Raw genomic sequence first — 22,631 nt, 5'->3', positions numbered from 1 at the left:
TCAATATTTCTCAAATGTAGTTCATTTTAACTAGTGCTGAGGTTCAACATTTTTTGAGTGTACAGGGCACAATTATTATCCGATTTGGCTGAAATTTTGCATGAAGTGTTTCATTTTAACTTCCAACAAATACGCCATGTACTGTCTTAATTGGTTCATATAGCTGTTATATAAGCGGATCTGGAGTCTTGACTTCTTCAGAGTCTAGAGTGCGCAATTACTAGCCAATTTAGCTGAAATGTTGTATGAAGTGTGTTGTTTCGTCTTCCAACAACTATGCCAAGTATGGTCTTTATTGAGTTATAACCTGATATAGTTCCGATATGAACCGATTTCACGATGACTGATATTTTGCTCAATGACTTCCAAGTATGGCCTGATTCGGTTCATAGCCTGATATAGCTTTAATGGCATGGCAGATTTTATCCATTATTAGAGATGGGTTTCTACCGGGTAAATACCCAACGCTTGGATATTATAAACAACTTTTTTAGGTATTTAGAATTTTGCAGATATCTAGAGTATAAAAAAAATTTCCAAACAATTTTTGATGATTTCATATTCTTTGTATATAAACCCTGCCAAAACCCGATCGGACTATAATTAGACATAGCTGCCATTTGGACCGACCTCCAGCTACAGGGTCTTGTGCCTATTATAGGCGCAGGGATGATTCGACTTCGCTAAAATTTATAGCGATGAGTTGTACTCCACCCCTCCCAAATATCGTTCCGATCGGACTTAATTTAGATATAGCTGCCATATAAAAAAATCTGTCTATTTCAACGAAATCGGAAGTAACTGCGCGTTTTTTGAGCATGTTTTTCCTTAAGCCCCTAAATCGGTCTATATTTTGACCGATAAAGAACTTAACCTGCGTATGCAAACTTCAGCGCAATATGCCAAATTTCAGAGCACTATGTAAATATTTTGAAAGCTGTGCCGTGATTTCAACTGAAGGACAGACACACATGGTTGAATCTTCTTAGAATTTTATGAGTATCAAGAATCCTCAATTTGGCATTTTTAAATATTTTGCAGGCTTCCAGACTTGGACCTTGATATTTTGTACATGATCTCGCTGACATCTCAGTTCCAACCATTCGAAATTTCAAAGAGTTATTTATATCCGTAATTCAGACGATCTGATTCGAAGAAAAAACGAATTTAGCACAAAGTAGTTTTAGTTTGTTTTTTGCTGCATAATTATAGATAGGATTCTACCAGATAAATTCCGAAAGCGTGGTTATTTACCCAATGGGGTATTGACCCAATAAAACCCTTATTGATTTTTTATTTGGTTATTTATAATTTTGCAACCATTTGTATATAAAGTTGACCTTATGATCTCATAAAATCGGACTATAGTTATATATAGCCGCTATATAGACCGATTTCCCGACTTGAAGTCTTGAGGCAATAAATTGAAATTTTTTCATAAACAGATAAATATAATTTTGAAAAACAACAACTTTGGTCGAAAAAACTACTGCGAAAATTGTTAATTTTCCTGCAACAATTCATTTTGAATCTCAACGACCCAAAGTAAAAATTTGTTGTTGAAGCCAACATATAACAGTAACAACAATATATCCCTAAGCAAGACAAAAAACCATCTACTAGCCTGCCGCATGTGCTTACCTTAAAAACATCCGCAGAGGATTGAACTCATGATCTCATGTTTAGTAGTCTTGCACGCATCTACTAGCCTATCGACATCATCTTCTTTATGATGAAATAACTCATTAAGTACTGCTGCACAGTAATATGTGTCTCAATTAATTAATTAAAAACAAGTAAAAGCGTGCTAAGTTCGGCCGGGCCGAATCTTATATACCCTCCACCATGGATCGCATTTGTCGAGTTCTTTTCCCAGCATCTTTTCTTAGGCAAAAAAAGGATATAAGAAAAGATGTGCTCTGCTATTAGAGCGATATCAAGATATGGTCCGGTTTGGACCACAATTAAATTATATGTTGGAGACCTGTGTAAAATGTCAGTCAATTCGAATAAGAATTGCGCCCTTTGTGGGCTCAAGAAGTAAAATAGAGAGATCGATTTATATGGGAGCTGTATCGGGCTATATACCGATTCAGACCATAATAAACACGTATGTTAATGGTCATGAGAGAATTCGTCGTACAAAATTTCAGGCAAATCGGATAATAATTGCGACCTCTAGAGGCTCAAGAAGTCAAGATCCCAGATCGGGTTATATGGCAGCTATATCAGGTTATGAACCGATTTGAACCATATTTGACACAGTTGTTGGATATCATAACAAAATACTACGTACAAAAATTAATTCAAATTGGATAAGAATTGCGCCCTCTAGAGGCTCAAGAAGTCAAGACCCAAGATCGGTTTATATGACAGCTATATAAGGTTATGGACCGATTTGAACCATACTAGGCACAGTTGTTGGATATTATAACAAAACACGTCGTGCAAAATTTCATTCCAATCGGATAAGAATTGCGCACTCTAGAGGCTCAAGAAGTCAAGACCCAAGATCGGTTTATATGGCAGCTATATCAAAACATGGACCGATATGGCCCATTTACAATACCAACCGACCTACACTAATAAGAAGTATTTGTGTAAAATTTCAAGCGGCTAGCTTTACTCCTTCGGAAGATAGCGTGCTTTCGACAGACAGACGGACGGACATGGCTAGATCGACATAAAATTTCACGACGATCAAGAATATATATACTTTATGGGGTCTCGGACGAATATTTCGAGTAGTTACAATCAGAATGACGAAATTAGTATACCCCCATCTTATGGTGGAGGGTATAAAAAGGATAAAATTTAAAATTTTTTTCTGAATACGAAATTCATATATTTTTATCCCGAATTTTCCACAATGAGTTTAATGATAAAAAAAAAATTGTTTTGACGGACCGGTGGACTCAAGCCTGTGTTTGCAAGTCATGAATGGCATTGCTATTTTGTGCGCTACATGGCAGTACGCATATTTTAACAACTACCTCAACTAAAGAATTTGTTGAAAATCCACAAAATTTTAATAATTTTGTCTGTGAAGTTTCTTGTAGAGACTTACTTACGTGCTTCAACAAATAATGTCTTCGATTTAATGCTTAAAATTGTTAAGAATTTAAAATTTCACATACAAATTTGTTATTGATTTTTTCTAAGAGTTATTTTTTTCTGTGTACGACTCAGAGGTCTATAAAAACTCGCTGCTTAAAATTTCATCGAAATCGAATGAAAAATGCTCCGTTGTGCGCTCAATACTCCTGATACAGAGTATTGAGATCGGTCTATATGGCAACTTTATCTAAAAATGGTTCGATCTGGACCTCATTTGACAAAGGAGTGTAGATGTGATTCAAAACTCAAACAGATTTATAGACGCAATACCCTTTATATGCTAGCTTTATTCTAATATGATCTAATCTAGACTGCAATCTACAAAAGGATATTAAGGTCTACCGAATCTCACTATTTCATCGAAATCGGGTAATAAATGCACTTCTTATGTCCTCAATACCCCATATCGGGAGGTCAGTTATATCCATACATTGACCATTATGCACCAAATTACACAGGGATGGGAAGGAGTCTATCAAAACTACCTGTGTCAAATTTTAGCGAAATCGGATGAAAAATGCGCAACTTTTTGTTTCAAGATTTTAAATCTGAATATCGGTCTATATAGTAGCTATATATAACTAGGGTCCAGGTTTATGAGATCAGAAAGTAGGCTTTATAAACAAAGAATAAGAAATTAGTTTGGAAAATGTTTTATATTGCCAAGATATCTGAAAGATTATGAATACCCAGCTTTGGGTATATATGAGTAAAAACCCGGTATTTACCTAATGTACCCGATTTGCCGGGTAAATACCATTTGGATATTTACGCATCGCTCACTTCGAAGCATAATCAATCACTTTTCAGTTTTTTTTTTGAAAAATTTTCTAGAGAATCTGAAATACACATATTAAAGAATTCCAAACCAGAAACCAATCAAACTTTTCGCGAACATTTTTAACAAATTTGTTTAAATTTAGTTCCTCCTAAAGTGGTTACCTTTGATTTTGGTGATGAACCCACAAACTTTGAGGATTCCGTATCGGTGAATTGTTTAATATCATCGGGTGATATGCCTGTGGATATTACCTGGCTGCATAATAACAAAACTATGGAACCCTTTGGTTCAGGCATAACCATACTGAAGAGCGGCAAAAGAGCCAGCGTGTTAACCATAGACTCTGTACATGCCGGTCATGTGGGACAATATACATGTTTGGCTAAAAACCGGGCGGGATTGGCTAATCACACGGCTGAATTATTTGTTAATGGTGAAAGTTAAAACTTTTAAAAAATTCTTGTTGATGTTTGTAGTTACTAAGTGTTGTAATTTGAGTTTCTTTGTATAATTTTTAATTCTCCACCTTAAGTTCCCCCCAAGATAACACCCTTCGACTTTGGCGATGAACCGGCCAACTTTGGCGATTCGGTGACTGTACAATGCACCATATCCAAAGGTGATTTACCAGTCGACATCAATTGGCTGTTTAATGGTTATGCGCTCAATGATTATTTGGGAGCTACCACGTCGAAAATAGGCAAAAAAGTGAGTGTGCTCACAATTGATTCAGTGAATGGTCATAATGCAGGCAATTACACATGCATTGCCAGGAATAAGGCCCAAACTTCGGAGTATACTGCAGAATTAGTTGTTAATGGTTAATGAATTTAAAATATATAAAATAATTTTTTAAGGTAGCTTTAATTTTGTTTATTTTATCCTTTCTACACTTTAACCATGACCAACCAGTACCCCCAAAAATTTCCCCATTTTCCACGGGCTCTGAGGCAGTGCATTTGGGCCAATACATCACCTATCAATGTACCATTACTGAGGGTGATTTGCCCCTCAGTATACTCTGGACCTTTAACAATCAACCTTTGGTAAATGAGGATAATGAAGATATTTTAATAGCAAAACTTGGCAGACGTAGTAGTGTTTTGACCATAGAAAGTGTAAATGACCGCAATGCGGGTAATTACACCTGCATGGGTAGCAATGCTGCGGGAAAAGCCAGTTATACCACTCAATTGAAAGTTATAGGTATACTCGTTTAAAGCATTTTAAAAGATTTAATGGAATGTAATTGTTGTTTTTAAATGTTTTTAGTTGTTTTAACTTAAGTTCTTTAATTTCTTTGTTTTATTATAATTTTTTTGTAATTCCTTTAGTTTTACCCCACATACGACCTTTTGCCTTTGATGAAGGTCCTGCCCAGACAGGACAATATTCTACCCTATATTGTTCGGTATCTTTTGGTGATTTACCTTTAAATATTTCCTGGTTGCTTAACGATGAATTGGTCGATGAGAACATGGGCATAAGCACCGTGATGGTATCGGAACGTTCTAGTGTTTTGACCATACAATCCGTGGATGATCATCATGCGGGCAATTATACATGTCTGGCACAAAATCATGCCGGTGCCCAGAGATATGTGACGGAATTGAATGTCTATGGTTAGCTGGGAATTACAAATTGAACTCCCATGAGTTATTAATTATATATCGAAATCTATGAAGTAGGCTACAACTAATATCATCTCTTTGCCTTTTTCTATATATAAAATCTCTTGCTGATGTATTTGCTGAATATTGTCGATCTTAATTGGGTTATACCGATATCTTTGCAATGAAGTAGTTATTTGTTTAAGAATCTGCGATTTTTTTATATGCATGCTCAAAAATAGAAATTGGTTGGCATTAGATAGCACTCAAAATTTTTAAAATGCATGAAATGCACCTGCGAATTACGAATAAATGAACATCGGTAGCCTTTACAGGAGTGAGGAATATGGTTAAAGGATTCAAAAGGGGAATATTTCTTAATTTAAAAGAGGAAACTATTAAATATTGTAATTATGGATATTGTAATAAGACCTTATACATTGGTAAAATCCCAAAAAAAGATTCTTTAAGGTTATAGTGAAATTAGAAGAAAGAAGAAAAATCTCTTTCTTTAATCTCTTTCAAATTCATCAGAACCTGAGTTCCCATATCTCGGTTTACAAATTTTTAAAATGAAATATTTTCTGTATTTGATTTTAGTACTATTTAGTGCAAATCATGATTAATGGTTTCTTATTATCCGTTATCACATGATATCGATAACTTAGCAGCACAACTTTGCACTGGTACTCTATCCAGAACATCTGCCGTTTACTGAATACAACTGAAATAAAACACAGCTATTATCTCTTTCTGGCATTTTGATGCTTTTGATTTAGATTTTTGAAGACACATTTTTATTGAGTCCCCTTGGGAAGCAATTCCTGTTAGATTTGACAGAAATTTAAAATGGAGGCTTCTGTTACAACTCTTAACCTTCACGTTAAGTATGGCCTAAATCTATCTAAATCTAATAGGACTTCTTACATCCCTAGGCGAAGCAAATCTTCCCAGTCGTTGAAAATTTCAGTCGATGACTTCGGTTATAATTTGCAGCGTTCATCTATACTATGGTCCAAATCGATATGATATTGCTGGCCGTTATAGAACGTTTGCTCCTCTGGACCGATCCAAACTATGGCTGGTTTGTGCATCACAGCCGCACTGAAGACAAATCCGCACTGAATTTAATGCTACACCTAAAACCTCTGGACATTGTGGCTACATTGAAAAAAAAAGTTGTTCCAAAATTTAAGACTTTTCCTTATCCTTAGGACTTTAGCAATGAAAACGAGCCAAAGAACCAACATTTTAAAATAATGTTGCTATCATTAAATTTAGTTTCTTATTTATTTGATCGCTGATTGATTCTTGCTTTACTTCATAGATAACTGTTCAAATATTATTTTTTAAAAATTCTGTTTATAAACTAAGCATCTTAAGCTAAAAACATTTAACATTTAAAGGCGCTCCTATTTATAAGGCTATTTTGCGTCTTTAACTATGGTTCACTGTTGTCTCATTTCAAAATCAATTTCCTAATTTTCAACGATATTTTGACCTTCATTTTAGATTTTTGTCTTCAATAACAAGAAACAAAGTTAGGGATTTATTAACCTACTATACAATAAGAAATCCTTAATATGAAAAAAGTATTTTTCACCATAGGGAATCGCTTACTTAAAAAGTTGACAAATTGATCATCTCGAAATTATGTTTGCTAATCTTTGGCTCGAGTCTTAAAAATTAGGACAAACATTTCTTCAGTGTAGACATATACGTGCGACCAATGTTGTTAGGCTAAGGCAGTTTTCTCTTTGGTCGTGCGGCTATAGACTCTATGTCATCCTTGATACAATGCCCAATATATCAGGCAGTGTGGCCTGAGCCGCTTTTTGATAAATGGAACTGTAGCACCATTCCTGGTAGGAGCGATAGGAACTACAATATCCATGAATATAATAGATACGGATGGCCGCAGACTAGAGGTTTTACTCTTATCGACAAGGTTACCATTATAGTATGTATGAAGCGGATATCCTTTCAATAAACCAAGTGGTGGAATGGCTAAGATACAATGTCATAACTAAGATTGACATAAATATCTTCTCAGAAAGCCAGGCAGCCATTAAATCTCTGGTGAACATCTTTCTGAGTTCAAAAACCGCCCTCGATGGTAGCAGGGTGGCTGAACAGTTTAAAATTTACCTCACCTGGGTGCCGGGCCGTAGATATATCTTGGGGAATTGTAGAGCATTTGAGCTTGCAAAACTAGCACATTTCAGAAAATCTACAATCTGTGTCTCTAGCAACATGTATGCTAAGTTTTCAGGATCAGTCCCGAAGGGCAACGAATGCCGGTTGTGAACACTCCAATATTATGTGGTTCTATCGAGACTTGAAGTGGTATACCGCTTTTTTGCCGTCTCAGTCATTGTGTCACGACAGGATACTGTCTGATCGGTATACATGTGATACACTGAAGGTTGCAGAGGCGACTATAGAATATCTGTCATGTGTATGCCCCTCTGGCAAGCATAGGAATTTTTTCCTTAGATTCTCTTTGAGGCCTTGAAGGACCATTCGCAAGTTTTTAGGCTTTTTAAAGCGGTCTGGATGGTCTGGGGGTATCTCAATGGACGAGAACGTCTAAGTGAGGCAGACTACCGCTTAAACCTTAGTTAACATTCTGTTCAGGAGGCCACCGCAGCGCAGAGGTTAGCATGTCCACCTATAACGCTGAATACCTGGGTTCGAATGCTGGCGAGAACATTAGAAAAAATTTCAGCGGTGGTTGAACTTCAAAATATAGATATGTGTAGTCACATGCCTATATGTGGGGGTGGCGATCCTCGTCTAGCTCCTATAGGTGAGAAAGCTCGTTCCGGTACAAAGAACCGGTCATGGTCATTGGTTATTTAAAGGCGACAATAACTCTTCTTGTCATATAGAGCATAGTAGGCACTCAGTATTTCTGCACGAGCCGGTGCCGCCCGGCCTCTCAATGAGACACTCCGCTCGATGCCGCTGATTGTCCGCAGCTGCAATTGCAGCTACTCTGTATGGAGCATTCCACTATCCGCAATCTGTGGACGCCCCGGTAACTGGCAGCTAAGCTTCTCATGATATCAATGAACCCCACACAAATTGCTCATAGTTATCTCACGCCGGTGGTTATCCCCTCCCAATGCTTTGAGGAGCTATGTCATTTGAGAAAATGGTGTGACAGCCATGTGGAAACTCTTTCCCAAAGCGGCACGCCGTTCGGACTCGACTATGAAAAGGAGGCCCCTTATCATTGAGCTTAAACTTAAATCGGACATCACTCATTGATATATGAGAAATTTGCCGCTGTTCCTTAATTGAAAGTTCATGGCCAAGTTTGGATTTGCAACATCATATTCAGCGAAACATTCAGCTGCAGGGCTTTTTGGACACCTTGCAATCCACACCTCAATATCTAGGAAAAGATCTACTGTCCAAAAAAAAGATCGCCTTTCGATGAGTCATTAGCAAAATCTGCGCTCATCAGCGATCCATTCCTAGATAGCTCGTCGGCGCCCTCTTTCCCCGTCATTCTTTAATGACCCGGAACCTATTAGTGCCAGGTAGTCTCACACGGTGCAACGCCAGGGCCTTCAGCGCCATCTGATTGTCTACGTATACCGTGACAGTGCGGACAGGCAGCCGCTTATGTACCAACATGTCAACAACGTCTCCAGTGGTTTCGGAATCACGAAGAACCCTCCAAGAAAGACGCTATACCCATTCAGAAGCCTATATGTCTCCGTAATTCCAAGAAACTCAATGTAGACTCCTGCCCCGGTGCCCCAAACCAAAGTAGACCCATCCTACAACCTCGTCCTGAATTTGCAGGGATACCAAATTCATAGATAGCTTGAAACTTAGCGACTAAAAGCTAGTAAATGTATGTATGTATTATTAGGTCAAAAGACGCTTCGATAAGACCTAACTGTCTTCTTTAATTAAGATTTTAGTCCCTTACACAGTTCGTTCGGAAAGAAGACTTATTCCTCTATAGTGGTGGCTTACTGTCTTGTCTTCTTCCTTGTATACGAGGTTTCAAACATGGTCTATGCGTTCTACTTACCAGTGTAGATAGCCGAGCTGATGCATACGCCTGATAAGCATATCAAATGCGGTCTTGAACAGTTCAGCCAACAATCCATCGGCTCCTGCTGCCTTGTTGTTCTTCAATCGGGTTACTTTTGCACTGATCTCATTTTACCAGGCTATATACATTGCATACCGTCATCAGGGCTTGTTTTATGGTATTCTCGTTGCCATTACTATTGGATACTTATACATATTCTTTATTCTCTCCACACACAATTTATATTTGATACCAGATTTTCCTTGTTGTTTATGCAGATAGATGTGCCTGTACCAAAGCCATCGGTTGAAGTTTATTACCAAATGCCTTTAACATGTACATTTGAGTTATTTTTAGTTGTTCGGACTACAAAATCTGAGATTTATGGGAAAGAATAATATTTTTGTGTATGCTATTTTTGAAGATTTCCTCAAGTCTTGAAACCTCTTTTATTGAAATTATAATTCCGAAAATTTTTTTCCAAAAAGTTCTACCTAAAATAGCTCCTTTCACAACGGGAGCTGAGGCTTTCTATCCGGGTGACTATTGTACTCTGCAATGTTCCATAATACATGGAGATCATCCTCTGTTGATTTATTGGTTTTTCAATAATCACAAACTGAGTGAAGTTGAAGCCCAAAATATGGGTATACAAATAGCAAAGATGGGCTCTAGAAGCTCCGTATTGACAATTGATTCGGTGCAGGGACAACATGCTGGCAATTATACATGTTATGGCAAGAATGCAGCAGGTGTAACGAATTATACAGCATCACTGGTGGTTAATGGTACTTTGGCTTAAAAAAATAAAATCTTTGTTATTTTTTATCTATTTATGTTTTATTTACTATTATGTCCATTTGATTGATTTTCTTCCAAAGTACCTCCCAAATTGGCCCCTTTACCCTCCAGTATGGATTCCCCTTTATACGTTGGAGATTATTTTCAATTAAATTGTGCCGTATTACATGGTGATGCTCCATTTAATATTACCTGGTATTACAATGATGAGCCTGTATTCCACAAGGAGGGCATTACCATTCTCATGCATAGCAAACGCAGCAGTTCGTTAAACATTGAAAGTGTCCAGCCGGAGAATGCGGGAAAATACTCCTGCATGGGAGCAAATCATGCCGGCTTCACTGAAGTATCCACCAATCTAACGATTAGGGGTTTGTGGAAATTAATTTTCTTTGAGTTTGTTTTAACATTTAATACAGCAGAATGGATGTAGTAGACATCATTTTCCAAGGGTGTTGGAGCACAAACAATAGTGTTAAGAGAATTTCTAACATAGCAGCATAGTTTTAGGAGGTTGTGGCTTGAATAACTTGTAAATGTGCTGAAATCAGTGTATTATAACATCAAGGTGATAGTTGAAAAAAAAAAATCAAAATTTCAAATTTATCACAAACTAATTTCGTTGAGGTATAACAAAATACTAGGTGGAACTGAATCGCCTAAAACTAGGCAATCATTTTATTTTGCAATAATTAAGAGATATCACCCTGCACTGTATGCTATGTTGTAATAACCACTTATCATTTCATTGATGTTAGGATTAATTTCTATAAATTATTTGGTGTTTTTAGAACTTCCTGAAATTGAATCGTTTCAATTCAATCCAAATGGTGTAAATGGAGGCCAGGCTGTACGAGTTATGTGCATGATTACATCTGGCGATTTACCCATTGACATTTACTGGCTTAAAGATGGTCAACCTCTCTTGCGTTCCATATATCATAAAATCGATGAATATACCTTGATATTGTCTTTGCGACAAACGAATATTGGGGATGCTGGAAATTATACGTGTGTGGCCAGTAATAAAGCCGGAGAGGCTCGCAAATGGTCCATATTAAAAGTTAAGGGTAGATAACAAAGGGGTTAAAATCAAAGGTTCCATAGAATTTTATTTGATTATGTTAATTTGATTTGCTATGATTTAGTCCTAAAATCCAAAAAGCGAAAGAAGACAAAAACTTGAAAAAAAATTAAGTCTTAAATAGTATCTGTCATAGTATTTTATATTTCTAGGATGTAAGAGTACTAATGCTACTAGTGAAACTTTGTTTTAGTTAAGGGAAATATCTTCTAAGAGTCAAATGAAGATTCATTACCATTACCCTGGACACACTTAATGCAAATATTTTGATATCTATAAGCTTTAAAGATCTCTTCGAGTTTTAAGGTTTTCTCTCTTAACAATTTCTAATCACTTATTGTCTACTGCCAACAAACTTTTAGCTTTTGCTATAACCCATTGTTTTGCAATTTTTAATACTTTTACGCTTTTTTAAGAACCTCCATCTCTAGCAAACCTTGCCCTGTCCTCAGCCATTTGCAATGTGGGTGATTATGTACAGCTCACATGCATTGTTACCAAGGGTGACCTACCCCTACATATCGAATGGCTTTGGAATACCTATGATGTGGTTCAAGAAATGTCTCATACAACAGTGGCCACTGTGGGTTCACATACCAGTCTCTTGATGATACACAATGTGACGGCAGAGCATGCCGGTCAATATATGTGTAGGGCGAAAAACTTAGCTGGTTCTTATAATAAAACTAGAGATCTTATAGTAAATGGTAGGAGACAAATCTGACTTTATAAATTTTGCATTTTTCTCTCTTGTCAATTTCATTTCTTTTTAATAACAATATAAAATTGCAAAAATTCTTTTTATTCTAAAAGTTTTACTCTAGTAGATAATTGGAAAATCCAATTTTTTTATTATACAATATTAGCTTTTGGGATATTTCTGTTGCGAAAAACTCTATACCACGAAAATAAATAGATAGATTTTTAAGAAGAGATTTTTAAAAAGAGCTGTCTGTCCGTCTGGCATTACATTCCTGTTGCTAAAATATCAAACTCCTAAAAGTATGCTTTAAAAAATTTAAAAAGTTTATCAAACCCATAATACTATATGCAGTCTGTTGGACGATGGCTGTATTCAATACATGGCATGTTTGTGCATCACAGCCGCACTAAGGACGACACTAACTGACCCACTGAACTTCATGCCACCACGTCTGCAGGTAAGGTTAGGTAAGAGTGGCAGTCCTTTACAGACTCACTTGGACAATTTTAGGTCCATTGTGATACCACAGTAGCGACAGACCAAGACTTCTGGCGGGTATCGAACCCATGACCCATGCCCTAGTAATCCAAGCACGCTACCAACTCGGCTACCGGGGCGCCCATGTCTGCAAGTCAGAACATTCTAGGGGTTCGACGCATAGACTTAAGACCGTCCCACGCTATAAAGGGACTGTAGACCCTCCCACGCTTTTTTTTTTTTGTGAAAGAAAGTACTTCAACTAACTTTAGTCGGAACGGGTTATCGTTATCCCTTCGCCATAATATTCCGTATATTGTTAATGTGATCAAAATGAAAGAAATAGAGGTCAGGCGTTTGGGACACTCTAAGAGACAACAAATTTAATAAGAGGCAGGGGAGTGGATACAAAATAATAGCAGGTCATATCACCGCGGGATAATCGATGCGCCGACATGAAAGCTGGATGCATTGGAGGATGATTCGGATCGGATGACTAAGGTGCCACAAGAGGTCGAGTGCGCGACACTGATGCCCTCGTCACAGTCTTCGATTGACAGAACTCTGGTAATGGAGGTCACCGTAGCGCAGAGTTTAGCATGTCCGCCTATGACGCTGAACGCCTAGGTTCGAATCCTGGCGAGACCATTAGGAAAAATTTCAGCAGTGGTTTTCCCCTCCTAATGCTGGCAACATTTGTGAGGTACTATGCCATGTAAAACTATTCTCCAAAGAGGTGTCGCACTGCGGCACGCTGTTCGGACTCAGCTTTAAAAAGGACGCGCCTTATCATTAAGCTTAAACTTGAATCGGACTGCACTCATGATATGTGAGAAGTTTGCCCCTGTTTCTTAGTGGAATGTTCATGCCACATAGATAAATCAATGCTAGAGGACAGAACGGGCCTGGAGTTCTTTATTGAGGACCCAGCGACTGAGATCTGTGACCTACTAATCACAGAATAAGAGATGTGGCATGGTGTTAAAGCGTGGACGTCCAGTGTGCTTATCTTTACTAATAGTAAATTGACCATTAGAGCCAACAATAAGGTCAAGGGAGGTCTTTGAGTATAAGAAGGACATTAACGCGTCTTCTGAGTATGGCACGATTAACATCGTTTGAGTGTCGGTTCATAGTGGAGAACGGATAAAGAGAGACGAATTGGCTATTAAAACCAGAAGCCTGCTATTGTTAAACTTGGAAGATATTTCAGTCCAACCCGTGTTAGTGGCTTGGGCAACGAGTGCATGCCGATCAGTGAAACGGGTGCCAAAGCAACAAAAGTCGTATTGAAATGGGAACATGAAACGAGCCTAATAATTAGTTTTAAGTTGGGCATGATAGAATATTTGTTCCTCTAGCCGAACGTAGAATAGATTTCCAAGCGCCTTTAATGTTCTCCTTTTTCTATCTCTGACATCCAGTTTCGAGATGTCTCCCTCCACTTGATCTCTCCATTGAAGTTTTGGTCTTCTATCATTGTCGACTTCAAAGACTTCAAAAGTACCCATGCTTCGGACGCAGTTTCTTGTAAACAAGGTTAATACTGAGCAATAAGGTGATCAGTATGGCTTTTGGTTGTCACTACGGATGCCATTACGGGACACACAAATTAGAGCGTGTGCAGGGCATTCTGAAAGATGGCGAGATGTTGCACAGTGGGATAGAGCCGAAAAAAAAACTAATAAAAAATATGCCACGTGAGAACTGGTAGAAATATCTTTAGAACGGTTAGAGCTGAGTTAAGAGCGAGATCGTGTGCAAAATTTCAATGCCCCAGGTTGTCCGAGCTCATTCCAAATTTCAAAGAGATATCTCTACCCGTTCTCACACAGCATATTTTTTACTAGTTTTTTTGGTTCTATCCCACTGTGTGATGGAGCATTTCTTATGTCTTGCCCTTCTTTTGCGACTAATGGACTACGGTTTTTCGGTTGCGATACGATGCAGGACTTGAACCAACTTAAGGGCTTAGAATGGAGAACGCTATATGTTAAAGTTAGGTTAGGGCACGTGACTAGCAACCTCGATTACAAGCCGCTCCATCCTAGACGAATGTAGATAAAAAGAAGGTAGAAAAAAATATAGATGCCTCTGTTTCTTTATGGAATATTAATTGGCAAAATTTGAATTTTGTTTAAAAAAATAAACATTCACCACAGAACCATACAAAACAGCTATTTAGGACAGAAAAACAAATCCTCGTCTAGAGTCTGAACCAGTCGACCAATTTAGTCTGAACTCAAGAATGACAAAAGGGCTAACAGGGGGGAAACCAGGCTCGGAAAGAGGTGTTCACCCATTATCCTGTGTGCTCGACCATCCCCAACATCTACTCCTCATCGCACACACTGCAGAAGTCCGCCTCTCCTTGCGCCCAACGCGAAGTCATAGATCTGACGTTGCAATGACCTGTAAGGACTCCTAAAATCAGTCCTTAGTCATGGTTTCTCAGCCCCGGGGTGAGCGACGTCTTGTTTTGCGCTAGATCCTTTCACATCTATAGCCTACAGTACCAGCCCACGCTTTCCTTTCCAAAAAACTCCGTCAGTGGAGGTCTCACTGATTCCATTGCAAGATCTGCGGGCAACAAGCGATCCACTCCTGACCAGCTTGTCGGTCGCTTCGTTCCTCGCCACACTTTGATGGCCTGGGACCAAGCAGAGCCTTGCAGCCTTTCCCATGGTTCCAAGAAACACTTTGCACTTTCTAAACAGTATTGACAATACGCCTTCAGTGCCGCCTGACTGTCCACGTATATCGTGACAGTCTGATAGTGCCGCAGCTCCCGCATCAACATCGTCTCCACTGCCTTCAGGATCGCGAAGACCTTCCATCCGCCTGTAAGAGGCTGCCCCCGCCTTGAAGTCTATAAGATTACCCGTTTCCAATGAATTCATCCAATGAAACTCCTACTCCAGTGCCCCTATTCTATGTAGACCCATCCGTGTATTCAGAGGGTCCCGGAAAGGGCAGGGTGGCCCCAACACAGAGATTCTTTTTCGTAAAAACAACTTCCAATCCATCAACAACGAAGCAGTTCCCTGGTATATACAAACAGTCGCGCCGCATATAGGATGGCGCCACAGGACAGGACAGGACAGAAGAATGGCCTTAATTATAGGAGCGCCATGTACGCTTCACGGTTCTTGGGTAAATTTTCTTAGAATTCGTTTGACCCGACCTAATAGACATTGGGTATGTATGTCAGGTTAGGTAAATTTTTTAATCGGCAAATAAGTTATCAATGAGCCACCGTTATGCAGAGCATGTCCGCCTATGATTCTGAACGCATGGGTTCGAATCCTGGCAAGAACATCAACTGTAGTTATCCCCTTCGCGGTGGTTATTCCCTCCTAATGCTGGTGACATTTGTGAGGAACTATGCCATTTGAAGAGATGGTATGGCAGCTATATAAAAACTTCCTTCCGGCTATAAAAAGGAGGCCCTTGAATTGGACAGCACTCATTGATATGCGAAAAGTTTGACCCTGTTCCTTAATAAAATGTTCATGGGCAAATTTCCAATTCGCATTATCTACGTCGAATTCTAGGAAAATTTACCCAAGAACCCTGGAGGATAAAATAAAAAAGGAGCTTCTCGTTTGTAGTGCCCAGGGCTACGGAGTCGAGTCGAGTTTTTGAGGCCGGAGTCGAAGTCGGACTATTAAGCCGGAGTCGAGGCAAACTTGCTCAACTCCGAACCGCTCTCCGACACCGACTTAATAGTCCGACTCCGACTTAGACTCTGACCCGGAGTCGAGGGCTAGACTCCGCAGTCCTGGTAGTGACAAAGTCCTGTATCCAAAACTGAACCAATTTTGATGAAAATTAGCAGAGGCTTTCGGATGGCTTTCGATACCAAATTTCGTGCAAATTGAAATTGTGGTCGCTATATCTTTATATGCGTAAATCGGGCGATATGTGGGAGCTATCTATTAATAGGAACCGAGTTTTATCAAATTTCTTAACGTTTCCTTTAGGCTAAAGAATTTTGTGATAATTGTATAACAAATACGATCCCTATCTTGATTACAAAAAAGGACATGGATAAATGGCTCGGAAAGAAAACAAGGACAGACGGACATAGCCATGTACCCATCAGCCAATTCGTGTGGGTGAACTTTGCCGTTAGTAATGGACGGACTTTGCTGTTAAAAGCGAAAGCTTGATTTTGATTATAGCCCTATGGTTTCTTGGGTAAAACACCTTGATTACAAAAAAAGGCAGACGTACAAATGACACGGAAATATGGAAATAAAACAAGGACAGACGAACATAGCCATGTACCAATCGGCCTATTCGCCTGGGCGTTGAAGATAAATAAGTTATGGTACGGACTTTGCCGTTAAAACAGTTTTCTTGGGGGGAAAAACGGAATGACGGACATAGCCCTGTATCTATGAGCCAAATCATCTAGGCGTAGAAGATAAATGAATTATGTTCGGACTTTGCGGTTAAAAACCATAAGCTCGATATTGATTTCAGTTTTATGGTTTCTTGGGCAATTTTCTAAGTATCGTCGTTCATTTTGGTTTTGATAACCGCTCGGCGGGTGGTTTTGGTCCCCACAAACCGACCCAACCTAATGTCCACAGTGGTATGGGCAACCCATTGTCACTTTAATCTAAGCAGCTATTACAAAAAAACAAACTTCTTAAAAATATTTTCTAGCTTCATTGCCAGTATGGGGCCATGTGTTGGATTTTTACAATGAGGTGCAAACTGCTAAGTGCCGCAATTACTTAACCTCACTTAATTTATTTTTAACATAAAAGTGGTATAGAGTTTTTAAAAGTCGTATGTCGTCTTCCTCTCATTCTCGTCAAATAAGTTTTGCTTACACGATTTTTTTAACATTTGCTTTCAACTAAAGAATCAAGCAAAGACAATCGACATTATTACCTGATCGATGATAATTTTTTTTTAAATAGCACAATTTTTGTGCAACATTTTTTTTTAGTAAAAAGAATCTAGGGAAGAGAACAAAATATGAAACTTTGTATATAAAAGAAGTATTATTAAAAAAATAGAAAAAAACAGCTCATAGGATATGCTTATACAAATACAAAGAAAACAGCACTCTAAAACACCATGTCAAGCACCACCACCAACACCAAACAAAACCACAGCACAAAAAAATCACAATTAAGCACCTATTCGACACAAATGATAACTTCAAATAAAAACTTAGAAACACATATCCAATTCTAAAGCAAAAAATTCTTGCATATAAACCAAAATAATGCATTGGAAATATTTTTGCAAAGACAAAACTAAAACACCACATCATCACCACTGTACAACAATCTATAGAAAAGGCTTGTCTGAACCAACAAAGGCTTGTCTTGTGTCCTTATGATTTTTTTTTTTTTGATCACTTTGTTATTTTTCTGTTAAAAATAAATTCACTTGGATTGTTTTTGTACTTCTAATTTTGTGGCTTTTGAAAATTTCTTTTGATTTGTTTTCGAACGAATTTAGCTTTAGCTCTTATCAGTGTATTGTTGATATGCCATGAAATGTGTATGAAACAAAGAAAAAACTATAAATGTGCGCAGCAAATCGTATTTCACAACAAACAAATAAACAGACAAACAACAGCAACAACAAAATTCAAATCACCCATGATGTCTTATTAACAACAGCAACAACAACAACATCAAATGCTACTACAAAATATTGCTATCTATCATAATAACCAAACAAAAACTAACTTTCACTCAATTTACCATATTCTTACCATATTCTCGTATTCAATAATCATCATTATCCATATGCGGCAAGCAGCCTCTCAGACCTTAACTGCCTTGCAAAAAATTTGTTTTTTTTTTATTGCAACATGCAACATTGCCTAAAACAAATGAAAAATTCAATGAAACGAAATGAAACGAAATGAAAACCAAACCTACTCTCAATGTCCTTTCTGCCTACGAATCGTCCTTCCTACAAATATCCTTATGACCTAAATAGCCTTCCTCTCCTCTTCCCTAATGCATTCATTTTCTCATTTTAAGTTTTTTCATCATTAAGTTTCTTATAATTTTGTATATAAACGAAGTAAGTTCTATTTTACTACTACTAAACATTAGAGCAATGTTAAAGGATGCTTGCCATAATGCTTTAAACATGGCCAGTTTTATTGCTTTTCACTAAATTCACCTCTCAAAGCATCATCCTTTGACACTTCGTTTCAACTGCATGCTTATCAAACGTATTTTTCTGTTCATTAACCTTTTAATTTCTTTTTTTTCTCCCCCCTCACTTTATGTTGTCCCATTATGCTTGAGTTTATTACTTAAAATAGTCTATAAGCTTTTTCTGTTGTAGTTTTGCTTTAGTGTGTAAGTCTTTGGGATTTCCAATGTTCCCAATTAAGTGTTTATCAAAGTTTACAGCAATTTTTGAAATGGGTTTACAAAACTTAAGAAATTGAAAATGATATTCATTACCCAAAACAAAAGACTTAAGACACATGCGTCAAAATTTGTTAACTGTGTGGTGTATAGCGCCACTCACCGAAATAAAAATGTGTTTGAAAATTGAAAAATTAATGAATTTAAAAAAATTCAATGCAAAATTCGTTTGGACTGATGTTGTATCTATCTACATGACAAGGGAATTCTTTAAAAAATATTCTTTAACATTTAATGTCTCAAAAATTAAACAGATGATTTTGGTTTTATTAAAAATGCGAGGTAGAAAGATGGAATAGAAATTGAAAAAACATTATTAAATTTAAAAATAATTTTTATCTATTATTAATATTTTTAATCTGATGACATGTTTATATATATTAACATATTACAAAATCATTCTATTTATAAAATCTTTCCATTTCTCTATACCATTTGCTAAATCTATTTATTTGTCGATGAAGTATTTGGTTTCTGTGGCTATTGTTACCTATTATAGAATTATAATCTGTAAAGAATATCGTTATAAAAACTATATATGTCACCGATTTACTTTTAATTTTTAGAGTTTTTTTAGATACAAAATAATTTCTTGTGCAGAAATGTAAAATGTGTTGCATATGGTAAGAGTTTTTTTTTTTTTTTAATTTGTCTATAACTCAATTGCGGAGAAACTGGAAATAATTTGCTCAAATCGAAAGCTATTGTTTGCTTCATAATATTCTCTGCGTATAGTGTGCTATTTGCTCTCACACTATACAACATGTCGAAAAATCGAGTGTATGCTTTCCAGTCTGAAAGTTCATAATTCCTATAAAAGCACCACCAAAATAATTTTTCCATATTTCTATTTAGATAAAAAGAGAAAAAGTCTCAAATGTCTCTAAGTTTAATCTTTCTAGTTTATAAATAAATACTGAAACTCAAGGCGATGGGAGAATGGATTGAGGATGAGAGCAGCTCATTCCATCGCTGTATAAACGAGGGGAAACCTGGAAGTTTATAAATAAACACTGAAACTCAAGGCGATGGGAGAATGGATTCAGGATGGGAGCAGCTCTTTCCATCGCGGTATAATCGAGGCGACGATAGGAAACCTGGAAGGAAGCGAAGAGGTTTTCGATCGGATACCTGAGAGTGCGAGGCACTGCTGCCAGCGGCACAATCTTGGATTGACGGAACCCTAGTATTGTCATCTGGAAAATCATATTACACGGATGGATCAAAGCTAGAGGACAGAGTGGGCCTGGGGGTCTACATTCAGACCATAATACGGTCCTGCAGGCGGTGATCCGGGCGATCAAGGAATGCGTAAAGTGATGTGGTGCTAACGCGAGGACGTCGAGTGTGAACATCTTTACGAACAATACAATTTCGATAAGGGCAATAACAACCAGGACAGTAAGGTCACAAACAGTCTGGCAGTGTAAGAAGGAGATTAACGCCTTTCCTGGGGATGGCAAAATCCGCATTGTTTGGGTGCCGGGCCATAACGGAGTAAGGGGGAATGAAAGGTAAAGGCCATAGGACTGCCGTCAATAAACTTGGTTAACCCGAAGGCTTTCGAGTCGACGCAGTCCGAGTTAAGGGCGTAGGATGGCAAAATCCGAATCGTTTGGTTGCCGGGCCATAACGGAGTAAGGGGGAATGAAAGGTAAAGGCCAGAGGACTGCCGTCAATAAACTTGGTTAACCCGAAGCCTTTCGAGTCGACGCAGTCCGAGTTAAGGGCGTGTAAGGAAACGGTCGGCAGGACAACGAAAATCCTATGGAGGGATCCAGAACGTGAGGAGACGAGGCTATTACTGAAAGGAAGTAAGAAGAAGGTCATTATAGCTATTGGTATCATGACGGGACACATAGGACTACGAGCTCAAAAATGCAAATTTGCCCATGAACATTCCATTAAGGAACAGTGGCAAACTTCTCACATATCAATGAGTGCAGTTCGATTCAAGTTTAAGCTCAATGATAAGGGGCCTCCTTTTTATAGCCGAGGGGAAAACCACCGTTGAAAATTTTTTCTGATGATCTCTCCAGGATTCGAACCCAGGCGCTCAGCGTCATGGGCGGACATGCTAAACTCTGCGCTACGGTGGCCTCCACTACGGACTACGAGCTCACTTATGTAGAATCGTTGCGGCAAGTGTTAGCATGTGTAGGGCATGCGAGGAAGATGTAAAGACGTTGAAGCTTTTCCTTTGTCATTGCGCGGCTTTTGCGTCTAACAGATACCGGCACTTAGGCGGAGACACAATACCAGACATGGAAAGTGGCATGCAAAACAATTAAGGATTTTGTAAGTAGCACGGAATTCCTAACTTAGAATTTCTTTTTCGAGGCTACTTTTTTTGCATTTAGAGCTCACAACAAGCCTATTACTGGCTTAGGTGTATGTCCATAGTGGCATGGGGCGGATTAATTTCTGCACACTCTTTTCAACCTAACCTTCCCTAACCTTATAAATAAATAAAAAAAAAATAAGGAACAAAATTGTATGCGTAGATGGAACTTTGTTTCTTGTTTAAAATTTCTTCTTATACAAATTAAGAGGCTGGATAAACAATATTGGAATCTGTGTGTGAGCAAAGACCAAACCAGACCGATGGCCAAAAAGATGCTGAGAACGAAAACAATAATTTTGGAAAACAGTATAATGAAGTTGCAATTGATAGCAGACTATCGAAAGCAATTAAAGGCACCTGTAAGACAAATGATTCATAATGGGTATGCAAAAGTTCTACAAAACAACAAAACAGCCCAAGATGATGAATTCGCAAATTACAGACCCAAAACCAAAAATTACATGATTTACGTTTTGAATTTCTCATTTTCGAATTCCAATGATAAGCTAACTAAACTTATTTTTTAACAAATAAATAAACGAATTTCCAAAATCTAACATAAAAGCCTTCATTACTCAGAGAACTAAACGAATGATTTTGATGTGACTTTTTAAAAAAATACTCCTGCGGATCCCTTGGTATAGAAGCTGCGTACTAGAACAAATATTGGCCCAATCAACGCACAGACAGTAGGTAGCAATGGTCAGCTTACCCAAGTAATAAGCTATCAAAAGTATGTGTGTATGGCATGTATATAGCCAGGGGGTGCCAAGGGAAACGAACACACCCTCCGAAAAAGAAAATAAATCCTATTGTTCGTATATGTACATATGCGTATATGTACTTATTATAGTGTTGTAGGTCTAATATTACCCCTACCAAAACAAAATCTTGGCTACGTTCCTGTTGTATAAGAATATGTCGAGAGTGTTCCTCATGGGTGATAGGGAACGCAGTAAGTATGAAGCTACCATCACACCGAAAAACAGGGCTTGCATCTTATAACCTTTGAAGGGCTCGCACACCAATGTGTCCGCGATCCCAGGCTAACACAACGTTATGAACCAAACACTTCGCCACGCACTTCGACCTAATGGTCGTTGCATTCAAAGCCTTGAGGGCCGCCTTACTGTCCACATATATCCTGAGTTTCGAAGGTGGCAGGTCTATCCTCAGGCCGTGAAAGGCGTGGTATCGTTCAACTCAAACAAAGCATCCTTTCCTCATTCCTCCCTTCCGGCAAA

At 38.1% G+C, this 22,631-nt stretch overlaps 1 protein-coding gene across 24 annotated transcripts in view; it reads left to right on the top strand.

Moving 5' to 3' along the window:
- The window catches only part of LOC106095735 (cell adhesion molecule Dscam2), a 433,819-nt gene that overhangs the window by 333,642 nt on the left and 77,546 nt on the right, over positions 1 to 22,631 (top strand). Inside the window, exon 10 of one of the 24 annotated variants that reach the window (XM_013263054.2) lies at positions 5,233 to 5,520. The exons of the other annotated variants lie outside the window; for them this stretch is intronic. Within the exon in view, the coding sequence (XP_013118508.1) occupies positions 5,233 to 5,520 (288 nt within the window). The remainder of the gene's footprint in view (positions 1 to 5,232; positions 5,521 to 22,631) is intronic. 24 annotated transcript variants of the gene reach the window in all.

The sequence above is a fragment of the Stomoxys calcitrans genome, chromosome 5 (genome assembly GCF_963082655.1).
Source record: "Stomoxys calcitrans chromosome 5, idStoCalc2.1, whole genome shotgun sequence".
NCBI lineage: Eukaryota > Metazoa > Arthropoda > Insecta > Diptera > Muscidae > Stomoxys > Stomoxys calcitrans.
This window is presented reverse-complemented; position numbering and strand designations above follow the sequence as displayed.